This window comes from Indicator indicator, chromosome 1, assembly GCF_027791375.1.
Source record: "Indicator indicator isolate 239-I01 chromosome 1, UM_Iind_1.1, whole genome shotgun sequence".
NCBI classification, from domain to species: Eukaryota; Metazoa; Chordata; class Aves; order Piciformes; family Indicatoridae; genus Indicator; species Indicator indicator.
The window spans coordinates 93,265,980-93,283,631 of NC_072010.1; the positions used below are offsets into that span (position 1 = coordinate 93,265,980).

Consider the following 17,652-nt stretch of genomic DNA (forward strand, 5'->3'; position numbering starts at 1 on the left):
CCAGAAAGGCCTAGTAAAAACTGATGGGAGAAGAGGGGAGGTTTACATCAGGGGAGGTTTGGGTTGGATTTTAAAAAAAACATCTTCACTGGAAGGGTTGGTATAGATAGATAGTGGACTTAATGATCTTAAAGATCTTTTCCAGCCAAAATGATTCTAAGATAAATTCTTGGCTAATCATATAAAATAGCAGTTTCAAATTCTCCATGAGATCCGCCCTGATACACATTTATTAGACATCACAGTCATGGAATAAGCAAATAGAATAGAGTAGAATAGAATAGAATAGAATAGAATAGAATAGAATAGAATAGAATAGAATAGAATAGAATAGAATAGAATAGAATAGAATAGAATAGAATAGAATAGAATAGAATAGAATAGAATAGAATAGAATAGAATAGAATAGAATAGAATCAAGAAGGTTGGAAGAGACCTCAAGGATCATCGAGTCCAACCTGTCACCCTACACCTCATGCCTATCTAAACCATGGCACCAAGTGCCACGTCCAATCCCCTCTTGAACACCTCCAGGGATGGTGACTCCACCACCTCCCTGGGCAGCACATTCCAATGGCCAACCACTCTCTCTGTGAAGAACTTTCTCCTCACCTCCAGCCTAAACCTCCCCTGGCGCAGCTTGAGACTGTGTCCTTTTGTTCTGGTGCTGGTTGCCTGGGAGAAGAGACCAACCCCCTCCTGGCTACAACCTCCCTTCAGGTAGTTGTAGACAGCAATGAGGTCTCCCCTGAGCCTCATCTCCAGGTGGATGGTGAAAATAAGCAGCTGATATACTTTGACAGAGCTAGTGCTCCGCAGAGAAGTAGGACAGATGAAATGACAGATGAAATGAAGGACTCTGAGGCAACTGTCCAAGAGAATCATCTGTGAATGTAATCTGTCATGTGAGGTGAGTATAAATATTGTATGAATGCTGCAAAGTGGCTATAAGCAAGTTCTTATGTATCATGAGGGAACTATCCTTCATAGTTACCCATGCTGTGAAGTGCAGTATGCTCAGTTTCAGAGAGCTACTACTTTCCAGAATGTTGAATTTAGCAATAGAAGCTGTAACAGGCTTTTGACCCCTAAGGAATTTCACCTACCCCTTTGCTCTGGCTGCCCTGAAAAATGAGAACAGTGTCTGAGGACAACAATGAAAAAGAGTGGAAAATGCCTTGCAAAATCTTAGAGATGGGAAATTCCAGAGGACCATCAAATTAAGGAATATTTCCCTCCTCTTATACACACATACAGATTGCTAGCACTCAGGAGTTGTACTTTCATAATTTCATCAAGTGCAAAGGTTCTGTAATACCCAGAGGTGAAAGTGCTACAGGTGCTCAAGCAGTGCCAGGTTCAGAAAGTGATAAGGAGCTTATTTGAAAGCCTGGCTGTATGGTGGTCTGAAGTTAGATTTTGGTCACACTAGAGAAAATAAATAATTCAAAACCTAATTAACATTTAACAGAACACTTAAAAATATGCATAAAGGTGGCAAAAGCCTGAGGCCTTTTGTAATCTTACAATCTAAAAGGGAGATGGAAGAGAGAAAATAAGAAAAATGAGAAGTAGAGATGTTCCAAAAAATTATTTCAGTAATGCAAAGGAAAATAAGTAATTTGCACCCTGTTTAATCAATCAGTGAACAGACACCGTGGATTACATGGCATACTGTTTGTCATGGATTGAGTTGAACCTGCTGCTGTTATTCATACCATGCTGCAGTCATGCCAGCTTCAAAAAGTGAAAGTGCTAGCTGGAGCAAAGTATTATGGGGTTTGAATTTCAGATTGTAACATGGAAAGCTTCCTGTTCCAGGTGCTGCTTCTGGGTTCTGGCTTCTTCGGTGTTGGCTCTTTTCTGCAGGCATGGCAGTGGAAGGGGTGGGAGTTGGGTAGCTGCTGGTTTTGGTTTTCTGTTTTATGCTGGATTTTTTTTTCCTGTATTTCACTATGCTGTTTCTGCAAATAGGCTAAGCTAATGCAATCATGCATTGTATTATTAGATTAATTAGATTATTAGATTAGGTAATTATGCATTGTGATTATGATATATTAAACTCTTATCTCTTTATCTCAACCCTGAGTTTTGTGTGTTACTTTTCTTCTCACTTTTGTGAGCTACCACTATTGTGGGAGCAGGGAGTTTAGCCCTTGTGCTACACAATTACACTGTTCTACATCAGGGATGGATGGCTTATGACAACAACCTAAACCATAATATTTCTGGTGAGGATTTTTCTGAGCACATACAATACGAACACTCACAAGGGGAATTGGGCATAAGGAAGTGATTTTAGAAAAACTGCAAACAATCAAAGAACACCAGTCAGCAGTGTCACTCAGTGTGGCAAGGATTATTGTAGTGTACAATAGGATGATTATGGTAGATGTGAAAAAGTCTGAACATCACAGCTGACACATGGGTGTTTACGTAGACATGCCTCTCTTTTATGCCAAAATACAAGTTTTCACAGTCCACTACATTATGCATGCTCTCTAGGCCCATGTTTAAAAAGTCCTTTTTTTAACAATTAATTTGTAAAAAGTATTGAATAATTATAACTGAGAAAACAGTTGAATGGTTTTACCACAGTCCACACAAAGATGCATTCAATTAAATGTTTTATATTTTAAGAACTGAAAAATGCTGAGATTTTTTTTTTTATCAGAAGATGGTTTTACTTCCATCTATATGATGGTTTCAGTGGCTTTTCAAATGCAATGGAAACAAAAAGCTCTTGGTAAAAGCAGACACTATTTCCACTGTGGTTTTATGAAGCAATTGCTTCCAGTTGGTGAATGTGTTTACCGACAGGCATGGAGAAATCTTTCAATAAGTCTGCATAACTGTAACTTAAAGTTCAACTCCTAACACAAATGTTTTGTAATCACCTAAGTATATAAAAATATTATTTCTTCGAAAACCAAGGAGACTTTCCAGCAAATCACATTTTCTTTGCCGCAAATTAATTAGCTGATTTTTGCTGGGCTACTTAATAACAATACTTGCAAGTTTCTCCTTGCACTACTCTGTTTTCATACTAAGTAAAAAACATGGAGACCTCCCTCCATTCTGAAACTGAAATCACAGAGTATTCTTAACAATGTAATCTCATCTTGAGCCTTGCTGAAAATTCCCCACCATGTAGTAACAGCTGCTGAGAAAGGCAAGAATTGCATCCAACAAATTATTGGGTTAAGAAGTGTATGAAGGGAAAAAAAAATTCCCCCTATGGTTCTCAAATATCATCTTCTATTTGCTTACTTTACCTTCTGTCTTCCCTGTAGGTCCATAATAGCTCAGTGACAGCTGGATTCCATTTTCCAAGGTGGCTGAAAAAGATCCAAACTTGCTCACGGCTTTCTTCTGATTTTTTAATTTTCCTTTAAAAACAAACAAACAAAACCCCCAAACAAACAAAAATCAGAATGAATTTTAAAGATAGCAACACATACCAGAACCACCCAACATGCAACACAATGACTGGTATGAACAGTGGTACCTCAATGTGGATGACTAACCTGTAAAATAGATGAATATAGGATGGGGAGAACTTTACCATTCCATTCATAGAGTATTATATAATAGTCAGTTTTGTGTAACGTATCTGATTTTTCAGCTAGAAATTGCATTCTAATTAGCTAAGTGTGCAAATATGGGTTTAATAACCACAACCACTGAAAAGTCTTTGTGAACTAAAACAGCAAAAGAACCTAAATCTGGAGTCAAGGATCCTTATTTCTGTTCCCTACTTGGCTGACAAGAGTGCTAAACTACTCATTCAATGGCAACACGACATCCAGCAGTAGAAACTGCTGAACTGCAGAAAGATCAGTTTCCACAGCAAATGTCTTGAAGAGGCACTGTGGTCATCTGACCAACAAAAGAAAGCCCAGTTCAAAGGGGAAATCTTCCCTTTCAAGGGCAGATATTTATTCTAGTCTTAATGGACATGATTCAGTTTGCATCTTCTTTGGCATTCCCAGGACACATTAGATCTTTTTGTAAGGAACGGTGACTCATTCCATTGATTTCCTTGTGAGAGACTGGTGTGCATCTGCTGACCTGTATGGTGTTTCTACATCTTGCTAAGATCATAATGCTTAAGACAGCCAACTGGATTTTTACTTCTGTTTACAGAACACTGATCTTATTTACTCTCTACAACTAGTACAAAGTTATTTTCTATTAGTTTATAAGGTTGGCATCCAATTATAAATGTCAAATGGTTACTTTTTATATCAGTGGTATCATCCACTAACCTGATTCAGTTTTCTGTTCTTCACTGATTTCTTGCACATCAATTTCTTTGAGGTTTTCCTTGGGGTCTGTGATATGAATGAAGAAATTGTGGTGGTCTTTTGCCACTTTCACCTTTACCAAGGTTAAACCTGCAAAGCAACACAATACTATTATTGCTGCCATCAGATTTCAGAACTGCCCCATATCCAAAAACATCTGCACCTGCAACTATAAAGCACAGAAAAAAATTGCTAAGAAGTGGACAGAACTGCTTAGTAGTAAGAACACAAAATTAAGCTCAGTTTAGCTGAATTTAGAATAAATATTGAAAAATTTCCAGACAATTACATCTGAGAGGCCATAGAATAATCCTGTTGCTTAGATATTTGCATTTGATGGCACAAAATACAGGAACATGCACTCTTGAAATACCGTTGGTTGCCATTAAATGGATAAATATGAAATGGCTTTTATCCACTTCTACCTTTTTGTACTCTTATTTATCTATGAATTGTTAACATACTACATAAAACGTAAACATTAGTAGTTATAGAGGCTAATATGGAATTACATGGTACTCTCACAGTGTCCTTAATTTATTTTCTACTATGAGACATGAAAAACATTTATAGATTAAGAAACAATGCCATCAGTTAGCAAAGCAAAGCATAATTAAATAATCACCTTTTACAAACTCTATCTTCTCTACTTGAATCTGTCCTCCATCAGATGGGAAAAGATATTGATCGGTTCCTGACACTTTAATGAGATTCTCCCCCATATTGTAGCCAAGAAACTGGAAAACCAAGTTTTAAATTATGCATAAATGAGAAAAGGCAGAAGCCATGAAAGAGATAAATGAAGGACAAACATCACTGTTCTGGTCAACTTTTTTTTTTTGCTTAGATATATAACTTATGTAAAAGCCACTTCAGTATATATGTAACATGGTATTATAATATCTGGATAATTTCTCAGTTACTAAGTGAAGTAACTTGTTACATGTGAGAGCAGAGGTGAGAGCCCAACGACTTTATTTTCTCAAAACAAAGGGTGACCTGGTCTGAGTAGACTGGGTGATGGCTTTGACAGCCCTTCATACGCCTCCAGGAGAGCTGTTGGCCTGGCAGAACGGCATAACAATGAGAAGAGGTAATTTCTGCTTCACAAATTCCTTCTTTCCTTATTTTAAAACCACTACAACAGCACCACAGAAAGGCCAATTGAAGACATTGCACTGGAGTGCTCACCTCTCTGTGCACCTCTTTGTGATTTGGAAGACCACCCCTGATGATTCCTCCCCCCCATTCCAGCAGGACATAAAAGGACCACAACTTCCAGGGTCCACGTTTCATCTATCACAGAAGACCCTGCTGGGATGTACACCTGCCACCAAGAACTTGGCCCATGACTGTTGGAAACGTCACCGGATCCAAGGAGTGGTTATACCTTTCTTTTTCGCTGACATCTTAACTCTTTTCCCTCTCCTTTTTCTTCCCATTTTCCCACTGCTCCAGTCCATTACTGAGAGTTTTCACTGGCTCTAACAAATCCAACTCATCAGCCATTTGGTGTTGGTTTGCTTTAATTTAATCCAAGGGAATTTTTTAATTTTAGTATGATCTCCCCTGCCAGCTCAGGACACCTGGCCATGACAGCAGAATCTGGCTCTTCAGAGATATGGAGCCATTATGGAAACTGAAGAATAGCAAGTAGATGGTGGCTTAACATACAAGGGAGTGAAAGAAAAATTCTGGAAAAAGTACAAAGAGACAAAGTATAATCCCATGGGATCAGATAAATGGCAGAGGAAAATTCAGCTTTCCACATTCTAGATTTTAGAATTCAAACACTGTAAATGTAATTCTTAGATTGCTGTGCCTTCCAAAGAGCCACAAACTGACAAAAAATAGGTGAGTGTACTCAAGTAAGTTCAGAATTAAATGCTATATGTTTCTGAGTTTGAAGTGTGTACTCAAGCAAGTTTAGAATAAAATATATTAACTCAGGGAAACATTGGATGCAAGGCTTAGACTCTGCAAATACAAAGCAGTGCAAATTGCCTAAATACTGTTTGGACAAAACCAATGGAGAGTACCCTCTGCAAGAAATGCTCCTCTGTTAACAGAACAGGCAGAAGAGTTTGTATTAGGGCAAACAAGAACATGATTGTTGAAAAAGAAAATGGAAAAAAGAGTGAATTCCTTTTACTTGATTTTCAATGTGGACAGCCAAACTTCAGTTAGGTCTAGCACTGAGAGATGGATCAGGTTTTTATGTTCCTCTTTCCCCCTCTCTCCCATGAAAATCCCATTTTTAGGCAAAATTAATCCATAAATATACTTTCCATGGGCACAAAAACATGATCAACTTACATTTGTGTTCATCTCATATGCACTATTCAAGTTAATTAAATAGTTTCATGTAGAATACTCTTAAACAGAAACTTTTTTCCCAAACTTTTAGGAAAGGATCTGCTGCTAAAGTGGTAGAGTTATACAAGACCTAGTTAGGCCTAATTTGCCCTGAACTCCAATTTCACAATGGATAGTAGTTTTGCTGTAATCTTGACTCTACACATACATCATGGAATCACACAGGTTGGAAGGGACCTCAAGGACTCCAATCTTTCATCCCACATCTCTAGCCTGGGCTGTGCCACAGAAGCCTGAAAGCCCAAGACTGGGACAGAAACACACAAGGGCATTGGAGACTACGCTGTTGCTGGAACAACAGTACCAAAACACCCAGCCCTGGACACACCTACGATCCCCCCAGATCTACTCTCCTCTCCCAGAGTAGAGTTGGGCAGTGCAATTTTGGAAACATGGCACAGAGCAAGTGCAACCACAGAGGCAGAGGGACACAGGGGCAAGGAGAGGAGCTCCCCTCTACGAGCTGCTCTGGGCTTGCACTTTCCTACCATGGTACAACAACACAACTACCTACCTTATAAACTTTCTCAGACTGTGGCTCTGGTATGCTGGGATCCTCCTCAAGTTCAGGGGCTTTTGCTGGCTCATCTTTAAACCTCTCTTCAAAAGGTTTCTTGTTGGGATCTTTACTTTCTTCATGTACTATCATCTCCCGTTTTTTCTTTTTACCTTCCAAATTCTCTTTTTTGCCTTTTTTCTCTTCCTTAAGTTGTTCTTCCTTTAGTAATCGGTCCTGCTCCTCTTTCCAAGCCTACATTAAATGTTAGGAATTCAAAAGACTGTGGTTTTCTTTGTATTACAAGATATTTCATGAGTGCAGGTTGAAAACAGTACAAGCAAATTTCAATGGAACCAATGCTCTAGGTCACTCTAAGACACATTTTCCAAAAGTGCCTACAGCTTTACAATATTGCAGAATACTTACATTATTACAATATTTGTTTTGCACAAAATCACTGACTCATTCAATCCCCATGATCAGTCATTCTTGGCCACAGGAGACATATTTGATGACACATTCAATCATAAAATAATCATGCTGTTGTGCACTTATACACAATACTTATCACCAAATCAAAATGCATCACTGGTGTTAGTTTATTCCTGAAATGCAACTGTGATATAAAATGATTTTACTCTCTTGCAGAAAGAGGAATGAGGTCTCAATGACAAAATTATCAATTTGTTTCAGGAAGACATCTGAGATTTTCCAGAGTATTTAGGGCTTTGTAAAATTTCATATTCCAAGTATCCAATAGAACAAGAATTTCTGTGGAAGAAATGCATTCCCAGGGAAAAGTTTGCCATCAGCCTAACTTAAGCCATGCCAGCTCAAGTTGAGTACTCAGAAATTGCTTAACACAATTTCACATTCAACCTTCCATAAGCAGAGTTGAGGATGATACATACTGTTTACGAGGAGTCAAAAGATTTGTGTAGGTTAATGGAGTGATGATGCTGGCTTAAAAAATATGTGCTTAATTCCTAGCTCAGACACAATGTTATGATGTGCAAGTCAGTTACATAATCACAAAATGGTAGGTGTTGAAAAGGACCTCTGAAGACCATCTAGCCCAACCCCCAGGTAGAGCAGGGTCACTTAGGGTAAACTGCACAGGAACTCATCCAGGTGGATTTGGAATGCTTCCAGAGACACAAACTCCATAACATGTCTTGGCAGCCTGTTCCAGTGCTCTGCCACTCTAAAAGGGAAGAATTTCTTCTTGCTGTTTATGTGGAACCTTCTGTGTTCCGGTTTGTGTCCATTGCCCCTTTCCTGTCACTAGATACCACGGAGAAGAGTCTGGCTCCATCCTTCTGATGCTCAACCTTTAGATTTTGATAAGAATGAATTCAGATTTCTCTTTGGTCTTCCCCAGGCAAAACAGCCCCAGTTCTCTCAGCCTTTCCTCATAAGGCAGATGTTCCAGTCCCCTCATCATCTTTGTGGCTCTCCTCTGGGCTCTCTCCAGTAGTTCCTTGTCCTTGAACTGTGGAGCACAAAACTGGATGCAATGTTCCAGATGATGCCTCAGCAACACAGAGTAGAGGGGAGGGAGAACATTCCTCGACCTGGTGACCACATTCTTCTGAATGCATCCCAGAATGCCATTGGTTGGCATGGTCAGCCTGCTATCCACCAGCACTCCCAGGTCGTTTTCACCAGATCTGCTCTCCAGCAAGTCATTGCCCAACCTTTACTGGTGGAGGGAGTTAATCCTCCCCAGTTGCAGGACTCTACGCTTGCCCTTGTTGAATTTCATGAGGTTTCTACCCACCCAACTCTTTGCCCTGTCCAGGTCATGTTGAATGGCACCACGACTCATGTGTAATGCATGACCATCGTCTAATCTACATCCCTAAAATGGGATTCTCTGTCATAAGGGAACTCTGAGGTACCATATTTACACTCCTTAATTTCAAAGAGATAGAGAAAGTAGGAGATGGGTATGTAAGTATTTCCATGAATCTGGATCTTATATTTTCATAACTTTGTAACCAGAAAACTCCAATGAGAAGTATTATACAATGAGAGATATTATCCACTGCAATTTTATCCACTGTCCTCCCTTAAGAATATAACTGAACCAATAAAGATTAAATTAAAGGAACCAAGAAATAAAAAATACAAGAAACATTCAAAAGCAATAAAACTAAGAGGACTGAGTCAAGCATATGTAAAGATGAAGACCTATCTTTGTGGGAAAGCAGTGTTATTTAGCCCATTTCAGAAACATACATATTTTTGCCTTACCTTTAGAGAACTTTCTCTGATAAAAGGTTTCTTTTCACTGTCAGACTGAGATTCTGGAATGGTCTCTGTTATGGTTTCAGGTCCTGATGTGTTGCCTTTGCGAAATGAAAGGGAAATAAATGATGTCATAAATACAAGGAAAATGACTGATTCTATGATTCTATAAAAGATAAATAAAAGTACACTGACAGAAACTTCTAAGTAATCACTGTGTATTAATGCCAATGAAATTGAAGTCCCCTAAATTCTTTATGAGTCATATCTGTCAAGAAGACCATATGGGCAAGATTCTATCTAGCTCCTGTGATGGCTAGATAAGTGCAAAGTATGATTTAGAAGTTCTAACCATCATTTTGGTTACTAACGTATAATCACATGTGTTAATTGGGTTGGGAAATAAAATTCCTACATTTGCAAATGCTAACTGCTAGTACCAGAAGGTTTCTAAGTGCAGTCTCAAAGGTGGTGGAACAAAGCAAAGGCTAAGTATCAGCAAATCATTGTTAATATCACTTAAATACACAAACAGACAATTTGGACAAAAGTTCCCCTTTGTCAGATAGGATTTTCAGGTTTTGCTGCTTGCTCAGCTGCTACTGTATGAACTGCTTACAATTCTCACTACCCAGAATGTTGCTTGTAATTAAAGTTTGCTCTACAGTCTGTTCAGCTCCAGTTTCCAGTTTTAGCTTCTAGTCCACAGATCCTGACTTTCAGCTTTCATCCTGCCCTTTTTTAAGAAGGATTTTTCCTGATCTGTATTTCCATTTTTCACTACTGCTCATCTCTTCATATGTTCAATCACCTAAACAAAGATTCTCTATGCAGTCCTTAAGTAATTCCATTAAACACAGCTACTGTAAATGTAAATTGACATTAAAGCTCTCTGTTTTCAGAACAGAGGATGATGCCAAATATTTCCATATATGTATTTAACTCATCTCACAACATGACAAACCAATGATAAAATATGGAATATGTTAAAATACAAGCAATTCTGCCCTGAACAACTTTGGGTCTCAGCACTCACCATAAAAAATGAATTTTCTATGATATAGTAACAAAAAATATACTCAGTTTTGGCTTTCTTAGGGAAGTCAGGTTTTTTGCCAGTACCTGCAGACAATTGTAAAGGTCCTTCTGCTGTGGCTTTTCCCAATTTAACAGATTCTAGCTCCTTAGCCATCTTTTCTTCCTGGTATTTGATTTCTTCCTCTTTCACCCAGTCTTCAACTGAGTTGGCCACCATCTCAAGATAGTTCCTAAAGAGCAAAACATTCTCAATTTACCATAACACAGTTTTTACTAATACGATTTTAGGCCAAACAAGATCTCTTGGCTTCTCACTTTTTTATACATATGTTGTTCTACAACTTTTGAAAGAAAGCTTGCCTTTGACAGGGTTTCACTCAGGTTTCAAAGGAGCTGGTATTTTTCCCTGTCTGGTATTCACTTAATATACCATAAATTTGATATTTTGGTTATTCTTTCTGCAAAGAGATATTAGAAACTTTTCTTCCAAAGAATGCCTAACCTCGTCATCACTGGAGGTGTTTAAAAGATGCAGGAATGTGGTGCTCAGGGACATGGTTTAGCACCAGACTTGGTAGAGTTAGATAATGGTTGGATTTCATGATCTTAAAGGTAATTTTCAACAGAAATTATTCTACGATTCCATGATATTCAAAAGCTGTGTATGCATTACAGCTTCTGCTTGTGAACATGGAGGTGGCTGTTTTAAAGCTCTTACTGCAGTATAAAGTTGTTTGTTCAAGAAAGAGAATACGTAGGCTATCTACACAGACTGGGGCTATCTATAGTTTATGCACAACTAAAAGATACTCGAGTCTATCCCAGCTCCTAAAATGTTTGGGGAGCCTGCTCTTAGAAAACTTGTGTGGAGAAACTGTTGATTGCATATTCAGTAAGGACAAGATTACTTTGCTTGTATCTGAAGAAAAGTGTACAGGCTATAAAAACAAAGGTGCTGAAAACAAAAGGCAAAACCAGGCTGGAACCTAGAGCTGCCAGTACTGGAATAACTTGAAGAGGAATATACATTATATATACAAAAAGTGATTATTCATGTGGAAAATATTTTAGCGCAATGAAACAGTCATTCAAAGTCAAAAATACATGTTCTATTAATATGTATTCTGATGTCACTACTGCCAATGTCTGACTCAGAATCATTTCTCAGAAAGGATTAATCTTTTCCAGTAACTTGTGTCATGCATTTATTATGAAACAGTACACAAATGTCATTAAGATTAACTTTGAGCAAAAGAAGAGTTTTGATAACATCTGAAATAAGTGAGCTTTCTGACAGAGTGGCCCTTTACCCTAACTACAGTCGAAATGTTTTATACACATGAATCACTGAAGGCCCATGCCTTTGGACCAGTAGCATCCATTGGATTTCACACAGAGTCTCCTGCTGCCCACCCTTCGAACAACACAATTCCTGAATTTTTGACTGTTCTACATGAATCACAAGACCTGATATCTGTAGAGAAGGAAGAGTAACTGGGATCTGCAGGTGCAAAACCTGCTGCAATATAAGAAATTTAATTTCCCCCTTGCATGAGAATTTGCTGTAACAGGGCCCACTGTAACCAGCTGATTAGCAGGTAATAGAAGTGTATTCCAGACAGCAACTATGGAACAATCCTACTAAGTGGATCTGTAGCCTATAAGATGTCATAATACAGAAGTAGGAAGTAAACACAGGTAAAGAGTTCCTAACAAAGAGGAGCAGTCATCTGTTGTGTCTTTGTAACTCTCCTGTGGTGCAAGTGTGGCTCTTAAAAAACATCCCCCAAATTAGAATTACAGTAATTCTAATAAAAGGAAGATCAATAAATTGTTACTGAATTCTTCAGGAGCCAGATATTTCATACAAATGTAAAAACTAGTAGCACTACTTCTCAATATGCAAATGAGGAAAACCAAGTACAAGCTAAACTTACATGACTATGTTACTCAACTTTCCTCCCAAATCATGCAAAACATCACCTAACGGGCAAGGACAACCTGGGCTGGGCTATAAAATCAATGAGGGACATCTCTGGCATGAGGGAGTGTGTATGCTGTTGGCCCTGGTACCAGGGTCAGCAAGGTGAGGTGCAGCATAGGCCAACACCAGCAGATGAGACTGGGGAAGAAGACAAGAGACAAGGACAGTTGACAGTCTGTGCTCCTTTGCCTCCACCCAAGACAAGAACACTTGGAGAGAATTGTGCCTTCAATACATGGCTGAACTTTTGCTGCATTTCTGTTAGAGCCACTGCAAAGGTTTGCACCACTGACTGTGTCAAATGTTACCCAGGATTTATTAACCTGAGACCGTCTTGTAGTCAGTGCATTTATCACCAGCAATATTAAATCTGCTGCATCTGTCACTTTGAACAATTAAACCATTTGATTGTTTTAACTTTCTGGGCTGTGTGAGAGCAAGTCCTTATTGAGGCACTGAAAAATGGAGGCAAATGTTTATTTTGCCAAATAGTTCCAGCAAGACTCCTGGGCTCTGAGACAGCAAACATTGTGGTCTTGACCTTAATGTGACACCACCTAACAGAGTCAAATGAGAGCCCATAGCTCTTCAAAGATGCTAAGCAGCATACATAACAGTAACATATTTGGATGAAACAAGGAATGACAAAACTTCTTGTTAACTTTTATTCCACTTTCTCTAGGAACTCCTTCCTGCTTTGAACCTGATGAAGTGTCACGGAACAAAGATGGCATGTCCCAGGCAGAAGCTATCTTTAACGTTTAAGCTATATTTCCAGAGTATGTGGAAGAATAATAAGGAGGAAGCATATAGATACTACTCCGTCCTCAACAAATGAATTATAATGCACCTACCAAAGAAAGTGCTTTATTTTCTGTGGAAAAAAAATTTCTAATAAAGGCCTTTTAGTGAAAAATTTTCTCAGTGACACTTACATGACTTATGTATACACAGTTGAAAAACATCATGATTATGTTCTTAGACAGAATTTTCAACCTCCCTTACCCAAAGTCTCTTCAACATAATTTCCTTCATGTGTTTATTCCTCATATGACTTGGCATGTAGGTGTGCATCACAGACAGTTTATGGCTTGTGATAAGGGGTCACATACACTTACTGCATGGGTCTCCTTGATCAGAAAAGCTTTCTCTCAGCGGAGTTCTTCTGATACAACACTTTTCCACCTGTATGATTTGCTTTCTCACAGATGTGTTACATTGTGATATCTATTCACAAAATCACAGAATGGTAGGGGTTGGAAGGAACCTCTGAAGATCATCTAGTCCAACCCCCCTGCTAGACAGGATCACACAGGAACACATCCAGGTGGATTTGGAATGCCTCCAGAGACAGAGACTTCACAATCTCTTTGGGCAGCCTGTTTCAGTGCTCTGTCACCCTCAAAGGGAGGAATTTTTTCCTAATGTTTAGGTGGAACCTCCTGTGTTCCAGTTTGTGCCCACTGCCTCTTGTCCTGTCACTGAACACCATTGAAAAGGTGCTGGCTCCAGCCTCTGGCCACTCACCCTTTAGATATAGATAAGCATTAATGAGACCCTCTGTCAGCCTCCTCCAGGCTAAAGTGCCCTGGCTCTCTTAGCCTTTCCTCATAAGGTAGATGCTCTAGTCCCCTAATAATCTTTGTGACTCTCTACTGGACTCTCTCCAGTAGTTTCTTATCCTTCTTGAACTGGGGGACCCAGAATTGGACATAGTATTCCAGATGAGGCCTCATTAGTGCATAGTAGAGGAGAAGGACAACCTCCCTTGACCTCTTGGCCACAATCCAGTGCTTTTTGAAACATTTAATTTAAAAGTTTTGGAGCTTTTAATTTCACAGCATTGTCCCAAGCACAGACATACAGGCTGTAATTGAAAACGACTGAGTGACACATGAATGACTGTAATGGTTTAAATCAAAACAAAACAGGTCAGACCAAACCAGTGGATTAACCTGCCTATTTCTGTTCTCCCAACACAGAAGTGAGGGAAAAAGTAACACAGAAAAACTCAGGATTGAGACACAAAAAAGTGAGATAAGAATAGAGTTTACTGAGCATAATTACCTTAGCCTATTTGCAGAGAAAGCATGGTGCAAAGCTGCAGCTAGCAGAAGCAAGCAAGCCAAAATCCAAAGCCAGAAAATTACTCCCCCATCCCTTCTTGTCCCGCTGCCATCCCAGTGGAAAAAGACCAACACCCAAGAACCTGGAACCCAGAAGCAGCAACTGGAATAGGAAACCTCCCATGTTGCAATCTGAACTTCATGCTTTGTAATACTTTGCTCCAGCCAATACTTCCATTTTTGAAGCTGGCATGACTGCAGCATGGTATGAATAACAGCAGCAGATTCAACTCAATCCATGACAATGATAAAATCATTACCTGAATCCAACATTGGAGTGCAATGCAGTATCCCAAGTCTGTTGGCACAAATGATACTGATTCCTAGGATTGTGAAGAACCATTAGCAGAGAATTATCTTGAGCATAATAAAAGGAATCGATACATCTGTATTCTTGGGATGCAGTATGAAGAACCTGGAAAGGAAAGAAATAAAGGTGCATCCTCCCTGTAGACATCAGTATACGCACAGATGCTAGAGAGCACAGATTTAGCAAAAGGTGCTTTAGAATTTCATTCCCCTACAAGATGTATGTGAAACACTTGAATTCCAGCAATCTTGTATTTACACTGCATGTCACATCTTAACATATTCAGCTGGCTGAATATCAGCCAGCTGTGTGCCTAGGTAGCAAAGGAGGACAACAACATCCTGGCCTCTATAAGGAATAGTGTAACCACCAGGACCAGGGAAGTGAATTTCTCCACTCTACTCAGCACTGGTGAGGCCACACCTCGAATACTGGGTTCAGTTTTGGGGTCATCATTACAATACAGACATTGAGGTGCTGAAGGGCAACGAAGCTGATGAAGGGTCTGGAGAAGAGGTCTTCTGAGAAGCAGATAAGGGAATTGGGGCTATTTAGTCTGGAGAAACGGAGGCTGAGGAAAGACCTCGCTCTTTACAATTCTCTGAAAGGAGGTTGGAATTAGGTAGGTGTTGGTCCCTTCTCCCTACTAACAAGTGATAGGATGAGAGCAAATAGCCTCAAGTCGTGCCAGGAGAGGTTTAGCTTGGCTATTAGAAGAAACTTCTTCACTGAAATTGTTCTCAAAGACTGGGACAAGCTTCCCAGAGATGTGGTTGAATTCCCACCCCTCGAGGTGTTTCAAAAACATAGAGATGTGGTGCTGCAGGACATGGTTTAACACCAGTCTTGGAAGAGTTAGATAATGTCTGGACTAAATGATCTTAAAGGCCTTTTCTAACAAAAACAATTCTATGATTCTGCCTAGCAAGGAAATACCCTATATTCTGCTATGACTTCTTTGTACAGCATTCTGAAAGATGACTCTATGTATAAGATTGTCACTTCACAGTTACCTGAAGAAGAACATGTGGTTGAAAATGCTCGACAAAATTCCAATCTGTCAAACAACGCCTCTGTGTCTTTTTAATTTCTTCTAAGTTCAGTCCTAAGCCATAATTTTCCAGACTCACCTCAAAATACATCAAAACAAAACCATGAATATCAACATTTCAGTGTCAGTTGTGTAAATTAACTGTAACCTTGTGACTTAATATACAGCATCCCACAGCTAACAGTATAATGTTGCACATGTGTAGACCTGTATGGGACTATTTAATAAAGCCCACAATTACTCCCAAAGGTTTTTTGTCTTAGCTTTTTTTAAGGAAAACACAATCTAAATATTTTTACTATTAGGTTATATGTTTTTGTGTTCTGTAAGCAATTATGAATATTTAAAAATGGCCTATAGAGTAATCTTAAAATTGCTGTATTTATCCAAGACTCTATGTCAGGCAGGTGTTTCTGAAGGTGCCAAACTACACAGTCTATTCATGTGACATAGTCTGGCAATTTCTCTCAATCTCTCAAGCCAGTATTTGACCCCTGGTATTCAGTAAAACCAGTAAAGAATTGTCATTAGTAGCTTTACCAAGACCTTAGAACTCAAAGAAAGTAACTTCATAGTGCTTGCAGTGCTTTTTGCCAAACACCACAAAACTAACATCTGCATGCAGCATTGCAAAGAAGCCCCAGTAACACATCCTAGCACTGAATGGTTATTTTCTGTTGTTACATGCTGCACTGCTTATTCCTTTCCTCACACTTGCCATATCAGAAGTAGAGAGATGCAATTCTTTGTTCCAAACAGGATCAGCGAGACCTTCTCTTCCATCTTTGCCATTTGTTTCTGTATGCCCTGGAAATTGAAAGCAGAATTTTAAGAAGCGTTCCAGAAACGTTATCCCTAAGCACTAAGATTGGTGTGATACAATTTTCTTAGCCTCCCTGATCAGATTACCATCAAGTTGAAGCTTTCTTTTATTGACAACTAGCCCAATAAGTACATGATCAGCTCTGCTACACTTCTCTCCTAAAAAAAGCACTTTCAAATCCAGGGACAACAAGTGCTAGACCGTATTTCAAGACCAATACATGAAGAGGCAGAATCACTTATTCTGATATAGTCATATGTTTTTGAAAAATGCCAAATTTTAAACTTGAATCCATGGGAATCTATAAGGTAATGACAGAATGTTTCTCTGCCTGAGGATCTGACCAATTGTTCTTCAGAAACTATCAAGAACACCTGATATGAACATAGGGACTTCTAACTTTAATATTCTCAAAAATTAAAAAAAATATTTCCTTTCAGTAGAATTAATTTTAGTGTCTGGAGAACAGGTCTTTTGAGTGGCATCTAAGATTGTTAAGAGTGGCAACTGAGATTGTTCAGTCTGGAAGAAGGGAGGCTGAGGGGATTCATTCTCACTCTTTACAACTACCTGAAATGAGGTTATAGTGAGGTGGATGACAAGAGGAAATGGCCTTAAGTTGCACCAGGGGAGGTTAAGGTTGGCTATTGGAACTTCTTCACTGAAAATGGTCTCAAACACTGGAACACACTCCCCAGTTAGATGGTTGAATTCCAATCCCTGGAGTTGTTTCAAAGATGCAGAGATGTGGTGTTGAGGGATATGGTTTAGCACCAGACATGATAGAGTTAGATAATGGCTGGACCTTATGATCTTAAAAGTCTTTTCCAACCAAAACAATTCTATGATTCTATGAATCCAAATCCTTTCACAACTGAGGTGAGAATA

At 39.0% G+C, this 17,652-nt stretch overlaps 1 protein-coding gene across 1 annotated transcript in view; it reads right to left on the bottom strand.

The window, feature by feature from the left end:
* Window positions 1-17,652, bottom strand: part of SPAG17 (sperm associated antigen 17) — a 109,020-nt gene that overhangs the window by 41,900 nt on the left and 49,468 nt on the right. Inside the window, exons 15-23 of the mRNA XM_054388939.1 lie at window positions 16,660-16,748; window positions 15,904-16,020; window positions 14,841-14,995; window positions 10,501-10,700; window positions 9,439-9,533; window positions 7,198-7,434; window positions 4,933-5,044; window positions 4,269-4,397; window positions 3,276-3,389 (exon numbers count right to left, since the gene is read on the bottom strand). Coding sequence (XP_054244914.1) covers window positions 3,276-3,389; window positions 4,269-4,397; window positions 4,933-5,044; window positions 7,198-7,434; window positions 9,439-9,533; window positions 10,501-10,700; window positions 14,841-14,995; window positions 15,904-16,020; window positions 16,660-16,748 — 1,248 coding nt within the window. The remainder of the gene's footprint in view (window positions 1-3,275; window positions 3,390-4,268; window positions 4,398-4,932; window positions 5,045-7,197; window positions 7,435-9,438; window positions 9,534-10,500; window positions 10,701-14,840; window positions 14,996-15,903; window positions 16,021-16,659; window positions 16,749-17,652) is intronic.